Source organism: Cyprinus carpio, chromosome B13, assembly GCF_018340385.1.
Source record: "Cyprinus carpio isolate SPL01 chromosome B13, ASM1834038v1, whole genome shotgun sequence".
In the NCBI taxonomy this organism is placed as follows: domain Eukaryota; kingdom Metazoa; phylum Chordata; class Actinopteri; order Cypriniformes; family Cyprinidae; genus Cyprinus; species Cyprinus carpio.
The window spans coordinates 11,463,049-11,487,182 of NC_056609.1; the positions used below are offsets into that span (position 1 = coordinate 11,463,049).

The window sequence follows — 24,134 nt, forward strand, 5'->3', positions numbered from 1 at the left end:
CGGACGTAAGTGTAGCATAGAATATGGTGAGAATATGCTAGTCTCGCGAGACCCAAGCAAAGGAAAACCAGTCTCCTCTTGGCTTATATCGAAATTCTGTGACGATTTCCTTTATAAATCCTTGTTTTGTATTCTAATTTTTGACCAGTGTCTTGTTTTGCGCTCTCCTCTGCGCTTCTGCATTTGTCACCACATTCGTCTACGTCCAACGTCATCCACTGGAACGCAACTCTTTCGTGAACACACATATGACATTATAAAGCTTGGAAGAGCCAGGACATTTTTAATATAACTTTGATTGTATTCGTCTAAAAGTAGAAAGTCCATACACCTAGGATGGCTTGAGGGTGAGTAAATCATGGGGTAATTTCTGGGGTAATGAACTATTCCTTTAACGTAAAAACAAAATATACAAGCCCAGTATGTCCCACCCAAACATCCCGTTTTAAAAGAAAATAATATATATATCAATGATTATCAAAGGTTTCTATGGAGCCTTTAAGTCAACATGAAATTTAAAAAGAAAAAATATTCTAATACACATTTCTTGTGTTACTGTGGACTACTATGTTGTTTGTCATTACAATGTATTAACTTGCTTCGCCTTTCAAAATACTTTCTTTTTTCATGTGATGTCCCCTAGACCTAGCGAGGTTGTTTAGAATAGTTTAGCATCACCATAAGTTACCATAAATTAATTCTTGATTCCAGTAGCAGTACATTCAGCAGTGATGTCTAGACAAAGCTACTTGCTATTCTGTAACGTCTGTCCTTTACTTTTGCCCTTGTTGGAAGAGGAGTTTGTTAATATTTAACTATGTTCTTGCAAAGTACATGTTAGAGAAACTGCATCTGACTGTCTTTTTTCTTCTTTTAACAAGCACAGCAGCATGCCGTTGATCTGAATGAGGCATCTCTGATTCACCCCTTAAAGAAGATTGCTTACATGCTTTTGTTGCTGGGTTTTTATAATGGTGAATGTAGCGAATAATGAATTTATTAATAAAAAGCACAAAGGGATTCCAAAGAAAACATGGTAACTCCCAGTTTAACCCACCTCTACCTCTAGGAAACGTCCTATCACAATTATCGACTCTGTTTGGAATAAAATGCTTGCTGCTAAATGAAAACTGCTCACATATGTAGTATACAATGTATATTGACTACTATTTTTTTTAAATTACTGTCATTTGTCCTCATAACAGTGCATGTTAGTGGTGGTTTTATCATCTCAGAAATACACTACAGGATATATAGTCTAAAGTTTGGCCTATATCTTGTTCATCATAGGTGGTACGTTATTTTCAAACGAGATGAAGCATTAACTTTTTAGCGCCACTTATCGGGCATTTGTTTTCCAAACTGTATATGCATGAACCAATGTAATAAAATGTTGACATAGGCCTATCCAGTGTTTTGGAGAAAATTGTACATGCTTTTGAGAACCACTCACTGGACACTGAAACTGTCACAAAACGTGCAAGAAGCAAAGTGATATAATTTTTGACACTAAAAGGCACACGTTGCAAAATAGTCCACTCACAAATCTCTATGACATTCTAGTTTCTAGATATGGCTTGGGTCACTCCTTCATTGTAAACATATGGGATTTTTCTGTCTCTCCTTAACAAGTCATACAATTTGATGTAGCATTCATGATGATGATACAAATAGTGTGGGACAAGTGTTTTTTTCAAATCACTAACCGCATGCATGAGCAATATAATACTGTTGTTTCCAGTAGCAAACTCCACTAATTACTTTGTGTAAAAACGTGAATTCACCAGAGGGGACAAATTAGTGGAATCCAAAAAAATTTGTAGCTGTAAGTATTAGATCCCATCATGGATTTTCCTGCAGTCTTAGAATAAATCGTTATAAGTGTCTTGGCTAATGTTGGAGTGGATATGCAAATGCTCCATCAAGTGCATCAAGCACATTAGAGCACAAAGGTGAATGTGCTTCATGAATAGACAGCATTAAAAGCAATGCACACACACAGACTGTCAAATAGCGGCCTTATTTTTTCAGGAATTCACCCTATTAGGGTTTCCAAAGTAGCTGCAGTTTAGAAAAATGTTTTTGGTAATTAAATGGCTTTCTGAGGTCAAACCAATTTCAGATAATCTAATTACTTTCTACTGTATAGCTACAGCAGTTTTTGTTTTTCTGTCAGAAACACAACCAATTCCAAAATATAACACTGCAAGTGGTCCACAACTTAATCAATACGTTTATTATAATGCCGTATTGTTAATGACCTATGCTGTAGCAATTGTGTAATTATTATATATAGTTAGTATAAAACTGTGATAATTCAGCACCTACTTCCAAAGGAAGAATTGCACAATTTGGAATGGATTTATACAAGTTTTCATGGCAGGTCTGTCCTGCAGCTACATACATCTTTATGCTGCTAATCATAAACATTTCATGCAGTGAAGGCCCAGGGGCGGAGCTTGCCTTTCTGAATGAGGATGCAAATGAGAAACCCTGACTTAAAATGTAAGCTCCAAAATCTGGATACAGATTATGCAAAATTATTTTTAATACATGCTTCAAAAATTTATGGGAAAAGGCCTGATATTGTTTGTGTTCCAAAACCTGTCTGTTTGTTGTCTGTGGGTGTGTGATCCATCAAAGCACTATAAAGTCCATCAGATAAAGTGAGAAGTAAAATGACCCCCAACCCCCAACTTCATTTTTTTTTCTTTTAACAATAAATGTCACAAAAATCTCATCTCATCACATTTTATGAATTACTATGGCTTTATAAATATAAATATCAACATCTGTGAGATTTTGTCAGTCAAAACAGTTTAATGATCATATTAATTGATGTAATTATGTCTCTCTGGAAAACAGTGGTCTGTGCATTATGTGCATTATAAATTACATTTATGTTCAATATAAAAAGTTTTTTTTGTCTATTTGTTAATGAGGGATTTTTAGATGTGTGGAGTAAAAAAAAAAAAAACGAGTGCAATAATTCCATTTGAATGCATGGTGTTGCTATTACGACATATCTTCAATAAAAATATGAACCGTTAAATATGTATTCATATTCTTTTTACCTTTCCAATGAATCTTTTAATGGGATTCTGCTGTCTGCAACTGATTATTTGATTATTCAAATACATTTTCGAAATGCAATTTTAAGTAGAATAGTTGATTTGATAGTTGATAACATTCATAACACTTTAAAATGATTTAACATTAATAAAAATGATTTTTGAAAATGAAATAATGGCCTCTTTAAATAATTGTAAATTTTGTGCTATGAAAACAAAATTAAAAAAGTTATTATTATTTTTTCCTTAACATTGACTGATGAATCATCATCCTATACATGCAAAACGGTTATCTGAATATTTTCAGATTTAAAAGTGAATAAGCCTTGTTCTTAAAGGATGCATCTTCCCCTACATATCACTTCATACTGAATACATGCTCTAACATCATGCCATTTCACAGTCCAAGCTTTCATTTTAAAGCGCAGTAGATAAAACATCAACTTGTAAGTGTATTAATTCATACATGTTGATGCACTTCATATATTTTCTTTCTACCACTTGATATCTCACAATATACTGTGGGATAAACAAGATCTACTCAATGCATGCAGCATTCTGCTTCACACAACCTATTCATTAAGCCTTATCATTAAAACATCCCTGTTCATCATTTACAGCTTCACAAACGCTGAGATAAGACTCCACACTCACTGCAACCAGAGCACACAGACGCCACGAATACCATAAACACACATGCCATTACACAACATGGAAGTCCCAGTCAAATCTTGATACAATGCAGAGTCACTAAGCTCTTCCTGGATACACAACATTGGTGAAATGCCTTCCTTTTCAATGAAATTCACTGGAAGGGAGGCAGCTCCACCGTTCCAGCTCCATTTTCAAAGAAAAAGTGCTATATTATATTACTACCATCTTAAGTTATAAAAGCTGCTCTTATTACTTCTGTAATTTATCATTTATAAGAGATGTATTATTTTAATCCAGGAAAGGAGACCTGTGCCAGTGGTTAAATGAGGAAGTTGTCACAAGGCCTATATTTATTAGTAACTATAAAACATGTGCTTGTTTTACAGCTACTAAGTTAGTTTGATGCTGCCTTCAATTACAATTTTTTTAAAGTCTTTTGTTGTCACATATTTATTAGCGCAAATTGTAACGTATTTTAAATGCTGTATTATGTAGGCTACGTGTTTGCCATTTTATGTATTATTTTCTGTTTTATAATTGTTTTAGTGTATTAATTGAGCTGAACTAAAAAGGTATATTGTGACAATATCCCCCACCAACGTGTTTAAAGAACTGTATCATTGTTTCCTGGCCAATCATAGTGGAAATGTTCGTAGAGTTGTTATAATCAAGACTTTGAAATACAGAAATTGAGACAAAACATACAGTATACACAAAATTGCGCTTACCGCCACAGCCATCAACACCTCAACAAAACTGGCAGTTCTCAACACCATCCATCAATTGTGAAAGACTAGGAATGTGCCTGACACACAGTCACTGATCCACCCTTTAAACATACCCATGCGTGAGACAATAAAGCGAAACAAAATGATGTTTACAGTACGCACTTATGTAGCGCTGTAATCCATTCTGCATCGAGCCCGTGCATCCATCCAACAAACCTGCTGCAATCCAAGCGCACTGGATACACTGCCTACTAGACAGCAGCGATATCCGATTCATGAACTCGTGACTCGTTCTTTGGAGTCGGATCTTTTCGATGAATCATTTGCCATGGTTCGCGAATCGGACTCGAGTGAACAACTCATGAGCACTGTCTGGCTCATTAATTTACTGTAGCAGCTTAATACAGCAGCAGCGTTACAAAAATAAAACTGTAAATGTTTCACATTTATGTAGCATTTTATGTTAAAACATGCAAAACCGTTTCACCCGAGAGATTCAAGTTATTGTTAGTGTAAATGCAATTCATTGATTAGAAGGTTAATCGTGTTTTCAACAAACATAACACATAAACACGATCGAAATACGGTCAAAATAGTAGTAGACTAAATAGTAGCAAACATTATTATCTACCTACCCTTTTACAACATGCAAAAGTCGCAGATGACGTCACCACTTTAAAGAATCATTTCTGAACTGACTCTTTGAAAAGAGCTGTTCAAAAGAACCGATTTGCGAACTATGCATCCAACAGAGCGACTGCGATCAAAGCGCCAGGTTTCTCTGGAGTCTGAGGTTACGTTACAGTGTTTTGTCCACATCTTTCACTGACAGTAGTTAAGTCGTACAGTATTATAACAGTTTCACTGATGACAAATGCAGACCACCGGAAAGTTATCCGTCTTACCTCATTTCCAGGACAGTTTCACTTCGACCAAGTGCAGTTATGCTCTTTAAAAACACATACTGTTGCCTTTTGACGCTCTGTACATCATTAACACTGTCAAGGCAAAGACGGCACGCTTAATAACAGTGTTTCTGCAAGCACTGAAACAACGAAGGCACTCGAGCTGCAGTCACAATACGCTGTTTATACAATAAACCAATGCCTTCTGCAATGCTAAACGACATGACACGCGAATTATACATCTATAATATGTATTTAAGATAGAACTCTTTACCTGGAATGCAAATTATTTCAAGAAGCCCGTGTGTTTTCTTTTCTTGCTGTGACAGCGGTGCAGTGTTTACCCTCTTCGTGCGCGTTTACCTGATTCGCACAAATAATCACTTACCTCGCTTTCCCCCGTTTGCACAAGCGATGTTTTTGTTTTTATTTCACGGTCCCCATTTGATTGCGTGCGTCATGCCCACCGACTTCCGCGTTCGGGTGGGAAATCAGGCTGAAAAAGAGAATAAATCGGAGGGGGCATGCGCGTAATATCGTCTACTCCAGCGCTAATCATTTATATACACAGCTGATCCAGTGCTGTGGGGTCATTAATTACTCTTACATTTCTATTCAGAACTGAGTAAGCACTGTTTGCGTGCGGGAGGTGGTGATGATCCCTGATTTTCTCGCCTCTTGATTGTTTGAGATTCATGTGTCCATACGGTCATTCCATTAGTTAAAATGCTGCAATATAGGGTGTGTGTTCACATGTTTGTTTTTTAATGAACAGAATTCAAAGATGCTCCCACTGTAAAACACAATAAAAGAGCCCTGATTGTACAGGGATGGGCTTGATGTGCCCTGCTCCTCCTTGTCTTATTTGAAGGAGCACAACAGATTATCTTATGTGTCATGATAGAGGAGAGAACAGCTAAAGGCTGTGTCATGCTTTGAAAAGGTTTACACATTTTATCCGCACATTCTGTGCTCAGAGCATTGCCTAAACCTGCTTTGCTTCATTATGTAATACTTGTGGTTATGAATTGTGCATGCATGAATAAAGTACAACTGTCTGGACGCTACAATCCATTACATTTGTGTGTGTGTGTGTGTGTGTGTGTGTGGATATGTCATCAGATGTGTAAAACTAAACCAGTAAAACAAGTTGTTCTTGATATTCTTGCATTAAAAGATACACGTGCAAAGGACACGGGACAAATCTTTTTGGAAAAATAAGATCTGTAACATACATTATAAATGATTCATATTGAAATGGCACAATACAATACAATAAAACTGTGCATCTAAAAAAGCTTCTGCACAAATACCACTTCTTCCACATTATCTGTTTTGAGCAACAGCTGTTTCCTTTCATTTAGCACTGCGTGAACCATTCTTACACCATCTGTTGGCTGCATAAACTAGTCTTTTTAGTTTAGAGGACTCTAACTCTGAAATTTTAGACTATTTCTGTGATACTATTTAAAGTAAAAAAAAAAAATAAAAAAAGTGCAATCATAACACAATTCAGAGGTGGATGCACTCATCTAAACAGGTTCATGCTAGACACAGGAACACAATTTAGTCAAATGAAGGAGAAACAAGCTAAGACAGGACTAGCAATACACTCATTCCAGTAGCTGGAATCCCAAAGAGCAGTGCTGTTATGACGAAGCAACCGAAACAATAACATAAACACCCCAATGCGATGTTAAAAAGGCATGAAAGATACAGTAGAATCATAGAGAGTAAAGAAAAAAAAACAAAGGAAACACAAGGATATTTTATTAGGCTCATCACCTGACAATTACAGAAAAATGCAAATAACAACTGCTGCCTTCTGAGCAGCTTTTCAAACACTAAGGTACAAAAAGGATCGTTCGTCATGGCAACCAGTCAATTGTTCACATCTTATCATGCCAAGCCCTTATAAAGTTGCTTTAGAATGCTACATGGTCAAACTGCATAGTGTAGTGTGTACGGCCGATAGAGCCTATATACTTCATTCTCAAAGTGAACCAAGGTTAAACAGTCTTGTTATAACACGAGTGTACATTGCTTGGCATTTTCCATGATTAGAAGTGTTCAGTAGAGTGCTTCTAGAAAAGAAAGCGGAGTTATGGGTCAGAAATACGAGAAAGTTCTAATAGTAAACTTACAAAAGACAAAACGGCACATAGTTCAAGCACACAGTGACCCCCCTCCCGTACAGACCCCATCTCCGCAAGAGATATTCAGCATTACTAAAGTGCATCTCTCCAAGACTTGTCATGAAAAGTGATTGTTGGGTCTATCCCAAAAAAAGCAAAACACACAGAAAAACATGTAAATAGATATGTGTAGTTGTGTATTTTGCTTATTTAAAAGTTTTTACACATTTTAAAAGTTTGTTTGCATGATATAAAGGTTTTTTTTAGAAACTATTTACATGCAGGGTTTTGTATTTTTTTTTGCATGAAGTCATTTATAGACAGCAGACAAAGGGGTGTTTTCCAAGGCAATGCTAATGAGTGAGCACTGTTTTTTCCCTTTTGTTTTTTCACTACTATATTTGTAAGCAAACATGGTGATAAAAAGCACAGGTTGGTGATCAAGGTTTTCTCTATTTTAATAGCTGATGGATATCATGTCTTTTTTTTCTCTCACCCTTCATATTTTGGGCAGCTTTGGTGCACTTATGATGGGGTTGGTCTCCTGTAGAAAGCGTCGGCCTGCGCTTTTGTAGTCGTAGGTGCAGTCGTGGGTCTCTGAGTAGCGGTGCATGGAACAGAAGATGTTGCCACACTTACACAAAAATAAACATATCTTTATGAGAACGGCAATAATCAGACAGCAATCAAACCAATGTTTCCTCTAAGCTGTGTGAGAGAAAGTGCACTTCTCAAATTGCTTCCTCAGAACTGAATAAATGGATGGTGTTTGAAATTAATCCGGATGTCCATTGATTTTCAGTGTGGAATTAAAGCTGTTAGAAAACTATACAGAAAAAAGCTCACAGCGAGACCAAATGGAATCGTTTCTAAACATCCCACACAGATGCATAATGTTTTCACCATGGCTTATTTTTCTTGTGAAACTGTCTTCAGTGTCGCATGATCAAAACTCATATTGGCAAATGTAAATATTAGGACATGTGTCCTTGTAGGTGTTTATAGTGATTGCAGCCATACTATGAACTAGCAAATCCATCATGTTGAAAAGAAAGCACTCTTTGTATCATACTATTGTATATTATTTTGTATCCGTTTAGCTGGATGCATTATATAAGGCAAAGGAGAGAATAACGGACAGAGCTTTCTTTTCAGTCCTATTCAAAGACGCATCATATAAGACTTTGCCTTGATCAAAGCTTCAAGACAACATAACGAGAAACTGAAGAAAGACACAGATGGTATTATCAGCAATGGAACAAGACATATATCAGAACTACTGTCACCTCAAAACAGAAATAGCTCTATTTTATGCCACTGCGCATGCACTAAATTAAGTGCATACTTCCCTTTAAGATTACAGATATAGATTAACTTCCTTTGTTGTAATAGAATGAAAACCTCATACAGAGGGATCCGCGCTGTACCTGCATTCATAGCTGGTGGCCAACCCGGTCTTCTTCCCACACAGGAAGCAGTGCTTTGAACTCTTTTTCTTTGTTCCAGAGGGAATCTTCACAGGGGGCAAGTGATGTGTTGGAGTGCCTAAACCAACATTTCCACAAACACAGACAATCACAGGAATAGAACGAGAGAGACAGTTTGAATGACTATAAAATATAGATTCAGGTACTTGAACCTCCCTGTTTATTTCTACACAAGTCACAACAGTAAAGAGCAAGGAAAGACACACATTGTGACAAAAAACACCAAGCACTGGGGCATGAGATTGGATTTCCAGTCATGTACTTGCTGGACTATCTATTCTGTTATTTGCCATCCCTGTTGCATTTTCAAGCCAGTAACAATCTCAGATGTGACATCTGACGCTCAGACGCTCTGAACACTGGTGGTAAAATGACAGGGAACATTTCCCAAATGTATCAGGACCACCTGTTGCAAAACCATCATCCAGGCTCTTAAGCGCACAATCATGCAGGCAGTCTCTTGAAGCATCACACTGAGTCTGAGTGAAGATGTGCTTCTCTTTTGTGTGTGATTTTGCATGCATGCTTTTGTAAACATGTGACTGTGTGAATATTTATCTATGCAACTGAGCTGTGGTGATCATTTCCCGTTTCTTGGTTTCAGTCAGCAGTTATTCTCTTTATGACAGTGAATATTTTATATTTGCTGGCCTTGTTTAAAATGCAACACCTCTTGTAAGACCTGCAGTCCTCACCCCTCAAACTGACCTCTTAGAAAATATTTTTTAGATTGGTTTGCAGTTTTAGGCATTCAAATAAAATGGACAGTGTTTGGCATTCTGAGATTGCCAAACACTGGCTAAAATCCCTGCCTGCTTGACCTATGAAAAATGTTCCCAAAATGTAATACAGCTATAGTCATATTTCATATTTTCCAGTTTTGTGACAGCATTCAATATATACATCTCAGTATTTAGGTATTTGCATCATTTTGGCATTATTAGTCAGTTGGGAGCAAAATTTTTAACGTTAAAAAAACTAAAATATTAGATACGTCTTCCATAAAGCGGTTCACTACATAAAAAAGTAATCTTTATCAATATAGCAATACACATTAATAAAGGCATTCAGAGATGAACCTGTTTGATTAATGAAGCAAATTAACTGGGAATCGATTAACTGAAAATGAGCAACTCAAGTGCCATTGCTACTACTGATGTTTATATGAGCAAATCATTGTTTCCTGTTCTCATACAGTCTCAAGGATCATGAAACTAATCATGATCTAAAATTTATTGCATCCTTGCTGAATTGAAGAATTAATTTCCTTAAAAAAATAAATCTAAATATTCAAAATATTTCAGTAATCAAGACACCGGCCCCTTATACCACAGAGTTCAATCCAGGTTGGGCATTAGCACTGAACTAGGCTGGAGGCAGCTTGAAAGTTTCACAAAGTGCAGCATGACATTAAAGCAGTGGCCTGTGGATTTACAGATATACAGAGTGCGGTTGAGATTGGAGAAGTGTGTTTAAAGGTTTGAAGTTTATGACAGGTGTAAAAATGTTTATATGTGGTGGAGGGTGGAGATTTTAGATGGTGTTCTTAACGCTTCATTTCACACTGTTTATGTCAAGCCACTCACCTAATCTCTTTATTGAACTGGAGAGGCCGCTTGATGAGTGACGGCTGCAACGGCAAGATTTCGCATGATAAAACATTCGTGAGATTGCCACAACACTCTTCTCATTAGCTGAAATGCCAAAACGAATGAATTGCACTTGTAATCTGTCTTGCACGGTGTATAATGTGCAGCAAGTGTCTTTTCGTGACAGGAAACATGCTCTTGAAGTAGCTCTAATTTGCACGACAGCATCCGCATGTCATATTGAGTTAAAGCAAATACGGTTTCTCCTTGTAGCCCGCAGAGATCAAATGAACATCAGGTTTTTGAGGCTGTACAAACAGCAGATCTGTAAAAGCAGCAGCATAAGTCAAGGTTACAAACTCACCGTGTGGCCGGCTGCTCTCTGTAGGGGGGAGATCCTCCTCAGCAGGTCTTTCTGCAACAGATGGATGTTGGTTGGTAGGGGGGCGGCTGTAGCACATAACCTGCCCAGAGCAAAGGGCCCAGCCAGAGCCTCTTGACCACCACCGCCTGCAAGGGAGGCCAGGAGCTCTGCGTTGCTCACCGAACCCAATGGCTCTTTAGTCGCTTTATTAGCCATCTTCGTAATGTCTCGGGCCTCGTTTTTAGAAATCACTTCCGAATGCTTGTCGACTTTGAGCCCACATACAGATGTGGTCCGTGACGGGGAGCTGACCGGAAGCGACGGGCTGTTGCTAGTTCTGAGGAGAGCTTGGGCTGGACTGGAGGAGCCCATAAACTCAAAGTGCTGTGGCATTTGAGGAGGTGCGAGAGGGTCAGATTGGGACGCCAGCCAGTTCGAGTTGATGGCTTGGGAAAGAAGAGGAGCAGTGGTGTTGGGTTTCGGGACAGTTATAGAGTTCAAACCTCGCTCTCGCTGAGTGGATATGTCCAGACTCAGAGGCTCGGGAAGATTGAAGGGTACAGCTTTGGGCGGCTCCATCACCGCTGAGTTCTCGGCTACTGTTAGTCTGTCGCCCTGGAGATCAACCTCCTCTTGAACACCAGAACTGGACAGAAGCGATACAGGTGGGTACACGCAGTCTCGCATGACTTTAGGCCCTCTCATATCCAGCCTGGACACCTTGGGAGGGAGTCTGATCTTCCTGGGCACTGGATTATCCCATGGTTCCTCAGCCTGGAGCATATATACGCCAGAAGCTGCAGAGGAAGGATGAGCGCGGCTGGAGGAAGTGGAGCTCGAGAGAGATGCGAATGGTTGGCGGGAGGAACCAGCAGCAGGGGATGAAACTGCAGGTTGCTGCTGATCGCCGATCGGAGGTAGATGTGCTGGAGAAGCGTGGCCTATCTGAGGAAGGACGCGAAACATTCGATGGTGTCGGGCAGAGCCGAGCGAACCGCTGCAGGGCCGCGGACCCACTGGAGGTCTGACTTTTAACTTAGCAGTCTTCTTGGGCTGACAAAGACACAAGAAAACAAATCACACGCATATCACGCACAATAAGGCACATAGACAGAAAAGATATGGAAGATATGATCAGGAGTGGGTGATATGACCAAATCATATATAGCAGTATGAGTCACAGTAAAATGTCATATAAAGAGATTTTTTCTAAGCAATTTAATGTGAAATTTAAAAATGCACCAATAATAACGTTTAAGTCAATACAGATAAGCCAGAATTGATAATATTTATACTTTTGTCAAAATAAACACTAAAACACTATAAACTAAAATCAAATGTTTTAAACGCTACAAGGGAATTTATGCACCACATTATAATAAACAAAATGTATATTAATTTTGAAAAAATTTATATTAATTAATTTAAATGGGTGAAATGAGCATGCACAAATACAATTTCAGTATCGCTAGTGATGATTATTGACTGGTAACCACTAATATATTGTGCATTGGTATTCGCTAGTGATGTTTCTTTATTGGTTGTGATTATTATTTTGTGGTTACCAATAATTTGTTGTGATTATTATACTTAAACACTAGTAAATGTATTTAAATAATTATGTGGTAATGAACATTTTTGTGGACTACAGGATGATTCTGTGAATTCAGTAATATATAAATGAAGTTACGAACTTGATGCATGCAAACCAGAATGTATCATTTAAAGTCTGAAAGAAGCTTAACATTATGTACCTTATTAAACTGTAAAATTAACATTGATATTAAGATTAATTTGACAAAAAATGAATCACAAAAAATTAAATTCATTCCTTTATGAATATAATAGTAATAATTTATTATTAAAATGAAAAGCTCTGAATTCATATTGTACACACTTTTGAAGCTTTTGGAGAATAAAATATGGCACATCTGTTGAATAATGTGTCAAGCTGGACATTGCTCATAACTGTAACAAATTAAACTGTGCTTCATGTTACCTCCTAATAGGTGATAAATTAGATGAAAATGATAGAATTCGAAGATGTTGACTGAAGCGATGCATACGTAAACAAACAAACTTCTCACTAAGGTAGGAGCGTAAGCAACAACAACAATGGTTTCCTAGCTTTAGAAAAACTAATATCTGCCACTAAGACTTGTCTACTGATGACTGCACACAGTTGAGTGTGAATAATTAACTTCATGTGCCAATCTGCTGAGCTTGTAGTTATTACTGCGCCAGTTAATCAGACACAGCTTGGGATGGGCTGCACTCCCTCAGGCCAGCTGGAGAACCGTGTGCACTTCCACAGCGCTCCACCGAGAAATTTAATCAGATGTGTTTGACAGTAAGGAGGTTCATGCATTTCAAGATAAGATGATTTCATTCGAATATGTGGAGGAGGAACGAAAAAAGATTAAGAGCATGTCTAGTCCGCCTATTCTGCTGTACCTTTTTGTTAAGGTTCATATTCTCCATCTTGGCCTTGAGCAGCTTCATCTTGCTCATTGTGATGGAGTTCTCCAGCGTCTGCTGTTCTGAAGATGCGCTCTCGGTTTCCTCCTCCTCCTCCGCGTACACATTGTGTACAGAGGCGCCGCTGAAACACATGCATGGATGAACTCTTCGATTATTTGTGCTTAACAGTGCTGTTCATTTTCCTTAAGCTACACTGAATAAATGGCATTTTGAATCTTTAAATCCAGTAGCTGTTTTATGAAACGTCTCTCAGCTGTTGAAAAGGCTCAGGGGTTCATGATTAGGTTTGACATAACCAGGACGATGTGTGGTTAATGAAGCGAAACCAGCTGATTAGAGCACTGCAGTTCCCCCGAATGATTAAAAAAGACAAACATTTGAGACGAACAAAAGAAGGAAGCCCTTATTAGTTTCATTTCCTCTGCATTCTGCATTTGGCTAACCAAGTTAGCTTTCCGATGATAAAGTTGTATATGTCACAAAAACAGCTGACCCATTAGAAAATCTAAATATTAGAAAGGTGAAGTGTGTCATTCTGTGTCAAAATGGAATTGCAAACATACTTATTTTAACAATTTATAGGAAAAGAAATAAGTTGAGTGTTGCAAGAGTGATCTGGGTGGTCGCTGACTGACACAAATATCTGATATTCTGCTTTTTAGTTATGGATCAGATCACTCCGTCAATGACTTTGGGAAATTTTTCTGCCCATTTGATCAACTAGGCAAATTTTTTTTATTATTTCTAAACATTTGTTTGTTTAAGCAGATTGTTTTAGCAAAAACGTAAGGAAAATAATTTTTGGAGTTCTGTTTGCTGATGGTAATAAAGTAAGATTTAAAATGTACAATATTTATACTTTTGTCTAAATATACTGGAAATTAAAAACTAAAATCAATTGTTTTAAATGCTACAAATGAATTATTTATGCAGCACAACATGTATGATATGAAAAATGCATATTTGTTTTAAGATTTCCTAAAGATTACATTTAACAGTGTTATTAAATTATTAGTTTTTCTTAAGGTTAGATGACGGCAAAGTCTCAGATATTCTGGTGCTTAGATATGATCAGTCTTTGGGAATTTTTGTTGCCTATTTTATCAACTTTATCATATTTTATCAACTTGCTGAATATTTTTCATAGCCTATATTTCTTTTGAAAAGATTTATTTAGTTATTAATTTGAAAACATTGGTCTTTAAGCACAAACATTTAGTAAAATTATATTTAATTTATATTTTATATATATTTTTGTTAGAATTCAAATTAATTTCAACATTTGTTAAAATTACATTTAACACTGTTATTAAAGAATTAAGTGTTTTTATGGTTATATAATGTCAAAGGCATATGATTTATGATTTACATAATTTATGGAAATCATTTTTATTTTTATTTTTTACTTCCGTTTGGTGATGCTCATGATGCAAATGTCACAGACTGTTAAGCTTGCCAGTAAATGCTGATGCATGTCTTCATTAGCAAAACAACATGACACATGAAAACTGTAGTTCTGAAACATCTGCTTCCATCTAAAAAAGGAAACCAGAGTGCAGTGTGTGGAAGGAGATGTTCCTCTTGGCAAGTATTTTCTCTTCTTTGAACTGACCTCAATGATTCAGACACAGGTGTGAGAGTTCCATCTCCTCTATCCACCACTCGGAAGAAATTGAGCTGATCTCCCTCACGGTACACCAGGAAGGTGACCTGTTTATTAGGCAGAGACTTTTCCCACATCTCCTCTCTCCCTGCATCAAGGCAGTCAGCGATATCCCTCACAGAGTCATCCGTCACTGTCACTGCAGGTAACGGGAAGAAACAGGATGCAGGTCATACTAATCAATATCAGACTGGTAACTAACTGTGTGCTTGCACACTTCCTGGAATGGTAATGAGCAACTTTTTTTTTCTCCTTGACCTCAAAACCAATGCACAATGGCACGAAGGAAGGATCAGAAAGTTGCAACAATTCTAGCTTGCACTGAATTGTTGCAGCTCTGTATTGCAGTAGCACTCTTCAAGCCAATCATAAACAGTAGTTTCCTCATTAAATATTCCTGTGGTTTGTATAGTTGCAGAAACTTCCATGTGTTGCATTTCATTTCAGCTTCTGAAGAGCAATAGCAAGCACATTAACTGGAGCGTTGAATAGACTGTAATATATTTGTAGAATATTTCCAAAACTTTTACTCTTGAAAGACAAAAATATTCAACAGAAAAACAGAATAGAAAACAGAAAATAAATAAATATATATATATATATATATATATATATATATATATAATATATATATATATATATCTATATATATATATATATATATATATTTTTTTTTTTAATACATTAAATGTACTAAATATATTTGGCACAGGTATTTTTAATGTAGCACATTAGATACATCACACTTTATGATCTTTTTTGTTCAAAAATGTAATGCATTTACAATCTTTTAATCAATGCATTTATTATATATTAAAATCTTTTCTTTTTTTTGGTGGCAAAGGAAACTTTTCATTTTTCAATGCCAACAAAGGATGAGGTCAAGGTTATAAAGAAATATCTTAAATAAAATAAAATATATTATAAATGTAAATAAATAAATATTATAACGAAGACAAACATTTTGAAAATTATACTGTAACATGAAATGGAAATTTTATTGGAAATATCTATTTTTATCTTTATGCTCAAAATAACTATGCATGTTTTAAAAAATCATCAAAATTCAGCTTTATAGAGTTCAGACAACCAGAGCAGACTTATGATGACATTTTTACTGACAAACAAGCAGGTACTAAAACATATTGCACTCCTAGGATCGTGTTAATAAGATCAAAAAAAGGGTTTTCAGAAGCACTCAGGATGAATTACTATCCCAGGGTAAAGTAAAGACAGTGTGAAATAAGGACCAAGATAAGCCAGGATTAGATTAACCTGAATGACAGGTTTAACATTTTCAACTGTGAAAATCCCAGTCGGTGGAGAAAACACACCTCGTCTGGTGTTTACAGGCCCTCCTCTCATGGCGAGAACCAGCTTGAGAGTGCAGCCCTCTGTGATGCTGAAAACACAACCATAGGCAAACTCAATAAACTCAAAACCGCTACTATACAGTTCTGCCTTTATAAATATTTGCTTCACTTAACCTGTGAAGCACAATGAATGCCATCCAGCCCCACAATATCTTCCCAGAAAGCCTCCATGTGGAACATTAACTGACAAGAATTCATGACAAATCCACCATCTGTGACCTCCAGACTGAGCCAGCCTGACTGCATTTAAAGAAACAGCTCACCCAAAATGCAAACACTGTCATTTTTTACTTACTTCCATGCAATTCCAAACCCTTTCATATGATTTCCTTTCTTCATGGAACATAAAAGAAGATGTTTTTGAAGAACGTCCAAACTGCTCAAGCACAAATGAGATTTGAGAGCCGTGGCGGAGAGGTTTTCCATGAATAACAACTTAAATATCACTCTGTTCTTCATACAAAGCTATCTTATGGCTTCAGAAGTCATCGCATATAGAGCATGAGTCATATTATAAACTACTTTTATGATACTTTTATGCTGCTGATGAGCCCCTGATCACAATATGGGAAGAAACAGCTTGGACATGGAGCAAAACATCTCAGTTTCTGTTCCACAAAAGAAAGAAAGCCTTTAAAGCAACATAATGTGGTAGTTAAGCTTACTTCCTGAAATATAACTTCCTGGATCCGGTTTGTAAATTTGAAAAACAGAATGAAAACTCACCTGTAATCATGTAAGCAGTACTCATCTTCAAGCTCCATACCATTCCATATCAAATGCTGCTGAGAGACCGGGATGCCTGTGAATGAAGATATGTCATGTAATGATTATATATAGCCATATTTTTGTAATGCAAACTAAAATAAACATTCAACCACATGCACAGGGCAAGTCAGAGCAATAACGGCATCTAAAAGAACTTCAGACAAAAGAACAAACAAAGGAGTAAATGCAGAATAACAGGAGTATGAGGTGAACATTTGATTGCAGTAAATGGTTGACCAAATGGAATGTTTCTGAACTGCAATCATTGGAGGGAAATAGAAAGCATACAGAAAAGAAAGAAAGAAAGAAAGAAAGAAAGAAAGAAAGAAAGTTAGGGCTGCACAATTAATCAAAATTAAATAGCAAAGGCAATAAATTGCGATTAGGCAGAAGCTGCAATTGTCATGCGTATCTTTCAGTGAAGCACGGTTCTGTGATCAGCAGTAAATCTCCATCCAAAGGCCAGAGGGTGCTTGCGCTTTAAATCCAAATATGCCCCGAAGAAGGCAGGCTTGTGAGCAGCTAGAGACAAAAAAAGAAGGAAAATCTGACCACGCCCCCAGCACTCATTTAAAAAAATATATATTTTAGCACATTAAAAGATATATCTTGTATTGTAAAAATACATACTGTCCTGTTAAAAATAAAAAGCAGCATTTAATAATCATGACAACAATATAATAATATATTATAATAAAGTACTATTATATATTATAGTAAAGTATATAGAATTATTATTAAAGTACCTGCCAAAAGTTTGGAAACATTACAATTCTTAATGATTTTAAAATAACTATCTTCTGCTCATCAAGGCTGAATTTATTTGATCAAAATAATAGAAAAAAAAAAAAAAGAAACAAAAGAACCATTGTGAAATATTGCAAATACAAAATAGTTTAAATTTTAATATATTATAAAATGTAATGTTATTCCTGTGATGCAAAGCAGCATTTCTTCATCACTACAACAGTTTTCAGTGTATTATGTTTAAGAAGCAACATCATCTCACAGAAGGATTTATTTTAAACACTCGACTGACATTATGAAGTGAATTTGGAGTTAAAACATGTTATTAAATGTGGTATTCTCACGTACTCTCAGATGGAGCAGCATTTACTACACAGAGCCGTAGTTCACTGAAAAGATACGCAAACAGCTATGAACTACGGCTCTGTGTAGTAAATGCTGCTCCACCTGAAAGCAGGTGATGGAGATTTACTGTTAATCACAGAACCGGCTTTACTGACTAAATGCGCATGACAATCGTGCAGCCCTACCTAGAGTCTTTACAAAATGGTTTGGATTATTTTTACAAGGCATAGATTTCAAAGATAACTAAAAAATTAAGATATCCAAATGGGGCTTTTAGTTCAATACAGAACCCGTAGGTGTCATGGTGGAGGGAAAAACTAACTGAACATGGGTTAGGATGAAAACTGTAAATCAAGTGCAACGATTAGGAAACCCACAAAAACATGCTATTATGTGTCCTGATGTATTTAAATGTACTGGCCTGAGATTTTCAGGCATATGATAACACACACACACCCACAAAACTTGGGACAGTTATCTTCATACTTTATGGTGATCTTTTGTTCTTTTTAGAGCTTGACAGCTTCCATCCCAACTTGAAGAGGAATTAGAAAATTGTGCGGGTTTTGAAGAACGCAAGGGCGAGTACATGATAAATGACCTTTCACTTCTCAGTAATGTATTCCTTTGAGATTTAAATGATTTCACTCATGTTTGAAGTCAGCAAGATTTTTTTTCCCATGTTTTTGAAAGAAGTCTCTTACACTCACCAAGGCTGCAATTATTAGACTGAAAATACAGTAAAAACTGTAATATTGTAAAATTTTATTGCAATGTAAAATAATGTTTTTAATTTTAATATATTTTAAAATGTAATTTATTGCTTTGATGGCAAACCTGAATTTTCAGCTTCAGTCTTCAATTTCATATGATCCTTCAGAAATCAATCTAGTATGCTGATTTGCTGCTCAACAAACATTTCTTGTTATAATCAGTGTTGAAAACACTCAATATTTCTGTGCAAACCATGATACATTTTTTCAGGATGCTTGATGAATAGAAAGTTGAATTAGAAATCTTTCGTAACATCATAAATGTGTTTACTGTAACTTATGATCAAATTAATGAGTCCTTGCAAAATAAAAATATTAGTTTGCTTGTTAAATTGTTTATTCATATTTAACAAATAGGCGTTAATAGGCCTCGATTGCCACCATTCTTCCTCTGATAAACAGTTCTGGTGTACCTCAGGGATCTATTCTTGGCCCAGAACTGTTTAATCTCTACAAGCAACCTTTGAGTTCTATTTTATCTAGATATGGGGTATCTTTTCATCTGTACGCTGACGACACACAAATTTATCTGCCTATAAAGCGTGACGATAAGCTTGCCTTTAAGCCTATTTAAGACTGCTTAGATGAACTGAAACTCTGGCTTGCTAGTCATTTCTTGAGTCTTAATGGGAGTAAGACTGAAATTATCTTGTTTGGTTCAAATGATCCCAGCATTCATGATGTTGATCTCGATACTCTGTAACCTCACAGTATGGAATCTGGGGGTTTTGCTTGATAACAGTCTTAAATTTGATAAGCAGATATTTGCTGTGGTTAGGTCTTGTTTCTATCATCTTTGTCTTTTAGCAAAGGTTAAGCCCTTTTTGTCTGGTAAGAATTTTGAAACTGTCATGCATGCATTTGTAATATCTCGACTACACTATTGTAACTCTTTGTACATTGGTGCCTCTCAGACATGCGTCACACGCTTACAGTTAGTTCAAAATGCCGCAGCCTGGCTCCTCAAAGGGAAGCGTAAAAGTGATCAAATCACACCAGTTTAGATTTTGCTTTATTGGTTACGCGTCAAATACAGAATTGATTTCAAAGTTTTGTTATTTGTTTTTTAAGTCTGAACTACTGCATCCACTTTCTCAGTCTAGATCACTGAGATCTAGGGATGCTGATTTACTATATGTTCCTAGAACCAGACTTAAAAACAGGGGTGATCGTGCATTATGAAATAGCCTTTCAGCTTAGATAAATTACGTCCGAACATTGTTTGTTTTTTTTTATGTATTGAATGAGTACCTTTTTTTTTTTGTTTTGATTTTAATTTGACTTGTTTCTTGTTTCTTTTAGCCTTGTAAAGCACTTTGGTCAACACCAGTTGTTTTTAAATGTGCTATACAAATAAACTTGTATTGTATTGTATTGTATTCAGCAAGATGCATTAGATTGATCAAAAAAGTAACAGTAAATATATTTATATTAATATATTAAGTTACTGTTACTGTAAATGTTACTGGGTTTGTTTTAAGGGCCAGGTTAAATGAGAAGTATGCTGTCTCCTATTTATTCATGTTTGGTAATTGAGACGGAACCCATCAAGGGTTTTTAAGTTTAAGTTAATCTTGCTGAATGACTACTGCTAGCTATGAAATTTTTTAAGGACTCATCTAGTAAAGCTGTCCTAACTATTTTACTATTTTGTTCCGCAGCCAAAGGTTCATCACATCTGACCAATTAGAAAGAAACCATTTTGATGACCATGCTCCCTGTTGGACAGAAATATTTAATACACAAATAAGCAGCTTATTTAACCACAGAACTTCGAGGAACAATTAACCATTAATATACTGAAACAAATGAATCAATTCTGTAAAAATGCATAAAAGCAGATCAGGGCAACTCATAAGCCTTCAGAACAAATATGACTCTGATCTGCCCCCCTGTGTACAATAAATAAACCAACAATCATATCAACTTTATATCTAGCACCTCAATGTTTGAAATTGCCATAAAACCTTTTTCAAGGTCATTATGGTTGTTCATTTTGAAGACATTGCATTTGGACAAAGATTTTCAGACGTCTGCACTGGCCTGTGATTAAGCGAATAGACGTACCTTTATCAGGTGTAAAGAGCAATAAGACACCAGAACGCACCCATGCAACACAAAACTGGTATCTGTTCCTAGAAGGGGTAGTTTTCTAAACAGGACCAGCGAGGAGTGTGACACAGAGCGGTTAGTGTGTGTGGCCTGCCCATTGTTTAGAGACATGGTTTTTAAACTATACACAGTCAGCATTGTGCGTAATCTTAAACCTAATCTGAAACAGAAGTATAAACACATTTCATATTGAAATGTGGATTACCTCAACATATCCATCTCATACTTCTTCCCGCAGCTGGTCTGATTCCTGGAAGGGGGCAGCAAGTTCAGCTCCAGATGCAAAGACGTGTATCTGAGAATCTAAGATTAGCCACAATAGTGGAACTAAAACTAGGCCATTCCTCACCTGTAGACCACAGGGTGGATAAAGTCATCTTTAATAAGCTAACTCCTGCAGGAAAGTGTCAGACCTGGTGAACTGGGTGCTGTCTAACACATTAAAATGTTCCTGGGAGGAAACCCGTCTGCGCTTGAGACTGGCATGTTTAAAGACCCAGCAGCCGTCTGGACTGACAACGTCCCATCTGGGTTTTCATCTAATGCTTTTCTTGTCTCGTTCATTTCACACTTATCAGTGAAGTGCACTGCGTCAATCAGACTCCCAGATGAAGCACCCTCAGTCCTCATTTTCAGCCCAATGTTTCAAACTACATATAACTGTGCCGCCAAAATAAATAAAAACCTGTTCATTCAAAGAATACGAACACTTCTCGTTCTAACAAAGCTGCTTTCAGTCTTTCAACCATGCCGCATGATGGCTGCTTTACAGGAGCAGCAATTTTAGCTACTGGGTAATAACAATGGCAGCTTTGATGGGGAGGGAGAGAAGCAATTTATTCTCATCTCTTTTTTTGATTGCTCATGTGTTAAACTGGTAAGACATATGTTTTATCTGTAACTGCATGAGAGGATCTGTTAAACGAGTGCAATTACTGAGCATGCCAGTTGTTAATAAACAACTCAATTTCTTTCTAAAGCTCTAAATCTGAATGAAAACATCAGACCTGGACTACCGGGAATAAAGCCATCTTCAAAACTAATGATGGATATTTAATGTCTCATTAAAATTGTTCTAAATCACTATCCAATCAGCAGAGAGTAATTAAGATGCACGTGTTATTACAATGAATCAATGTTTCCTTTTAGCATAACATAGATGAGGACTATAATAGATAAAGATTGTTTTAGATGAATAGAATGTGTGTTTATAATGTAATGCATAATAACCAGCAACAGTAACAATAATGTGGGGAATATTTATATTTTTAGATGTTCTACATGTTCACCATTTTTAGAATAGAATGTGTTTTTGTAATTTAATTAATAATAATTTTTTTTTTTATGAGATGTTACGTTTAATATATTAGTTAATTTGATATGAGCTTATTCTATTTAATGGTCCTAATTATTTAAGAATGAGAAACATGCAGTTTAAAATAAATTTGGCACTTGACGAGTGTAATCGTGTCATTATTATTTCAGGGCATGTGCTGTGTACTGAGTCAAGAGAGGACACATACCCTCCAATCTCTGAATCTTGGCCTTGACCGAGACGACCTGTTCAAAAGGAGAGACGCGCAGCTGGAAGCAGGTCCCTGTCAAAGTCTCAATGAACAGCTCCATGGTCTCGCTGAAGGGCAGCTTGTAGTGCAGCACACCTACATTGTCATCATTGAAAAACGGTGGGTTCCTCTTGTCAGTCATTATTGCAAAGGACAGGGCTCAGGATGAGACAACAATGAACCCTGCCCAGGGTGGAGGAGTGAGGGCTGAGATGTCGCCTCCGTCACAGAACAAACACATCATGCATGGAGCTTTGGGCTGTGGAGAATCAGAATCTTTAAATTACCATCTAAAAAGTCTTATTAGGTGCATCTGAAAATATGAGTATGTTATATACATATACATATATATATGAATGAATTAAACCTGTTCAGTACATTGAAGAGACCATGCTAAAAATTACTCTGCTTATTACTAATACTTATTAATACTTATACTTATTTATACCATTACTTATTAATCATAATATTACTTATTAACAATAATAATAATCTATCTATCTCTTCTGTTGATCAACGCTGATCTGGGTTGTGCTGTTAGTTAATGGATGTTATCAGAATGTTTATTTACAATTAGTCTAAACAACACAAGTGTTTTAAAGCTACAAACGACTTGTTTTTCTCGAAAGTCGACTAATATGTAAAGTATCCAAAAGTCCAGTCGACTAGCTAGGTTTTTTGACTTTTTAAAATAGTCGTTCATTAACAGTTAACGCAATTCATCATCTTACCTTGACAGCATCAGAGGAGATCTGCAGGGTGGGACAGCTGGATCAGAGATTCCTGGCTGATGTCCCAGCAACAACACACCCCAAAAATTAGTTAGTTACCCCAAAAGGTAAAAGCGACCGATTCCCCAGTTTCTGAACTGTGCTATCTGACAGAAACTTGCAATAAAAGGTGTTCAATTGTATTGTAGCGGCTAGCTGGTTTAGCAAAGCGGCACAGGCAGCCCGTCGAACTACGCGCGGATGCCGCTGATGCTTTCTAATTCCTGTAACATCTTTACCGTTTCTGCACGCCAGTACGTTACCTTATTTTTTTCGAGCCACGGACAACTGCTTTTGTTTCGATGTTAAGCGGCTCAAAGGCCCCATTAAAACAGAATACAAAACCCTGAAAAGGAGGCAGCCTATTGTGATGTTCTTGATTGACAGTTAGGAAACCGAATGACATTAAGCCGTTGGAGAAAAAGCGAACCGCTCGTCCAATGGAAATGCAGAGTGGGCGGGATCTTTCGCTCGACTCCCCTTTCCATCTCCCGGATGTTACCCCGGTCACCCAGGCAGCGTCAAACAACAATTTGTGACTGTATCTGGTTGCATTTTCAGTGCATAGCATTTAAAGGTTTAAAGATTTTACATTTTCTGCATT

General features: G+C 36.7%; 2 protein-coding genes across 8 annotated transcripts in view; both read right to left on the reverse strand.

Annotated features, from left to right (window-relative positions):
* Window positions 1-6,362, reverse strand: part of LOC109049816 (E3 ubiquitin-protein ligase MARCHF8-like) — an 88,917-nt gene extending 82,555 nt beyond the window's left edge. For 2 of the 7 annotated variants that reach the window (XM_042736519.1, XM_042736522.1), the window contains exon 1: window positions 4,454-4,599. The gene's annotated coding sequence lies outside the window, so the exon portion shown is untranslated. The other 5 variants (XM_042736517.1, XM_042736521.1, XM_042736524.1 and 2 more) reach the window with 5 other exon arrangements.
* A 749-nt stretch (window positions 6,363-7,111) lies between these two features.
* On the reverse strand, window positions 7,112-24,059 carry LOC109050237 (AN1-type zinc finger protein 4-like). The gene is made up of 10 exons (XM_042736525.1): window positions 23,492-24,059; window positions 22,719-23,019; window positions 17,177-17,252; window positions 16,412-16,479; window positions 15,027-15,216; window positions 13,388-13,535; window positions 10,926-11,986; window positions 10,567-10,610; window positions 8,921-9,038; window positions 7,112-8,128 (listed from the first exon to the last, which is right to left on the reverse strand). Exons 2-10 carry the CDS (start codon window positions 22,900-22,902, stop codon window positions 7,993-7,995), a joined length of 2,025 nt encoding a protein of 674 aa, XP_042592459.1. The 5' UTR covers window positions 22,903-23,019; window positions 23,492-24,059; the 3' UTR covers window positions 7,112-7,992.
* Window positions 24,060-24,134: the final 75 nt, after the last annotated feature.

Bases quoted from the DNA above. Each gene is read 5' to 3' on its own strand.
- LOC109050237 (XM_042736525.1), bottom strand. From the start codon at position 22,902: ATGACTGACAAGAGGAACCCACCGTTTTTCAATGATGACAATGTAGGT. The intron at 13,536-15,026 runs GTCAGTTCAAAG...CATGTGTTTCAG, and splicing joins CCTGTGTCTGAATCATTGAG to CGGCGCCTCTGTACACAATG. The intron at 10,611-10,925 runs GTAACCTTGACT...TTGCCGTTGCAG, and splicing joins GCCGGCCACACGGTGAGTTT to CCGTCACTCATCAAGCGGCC.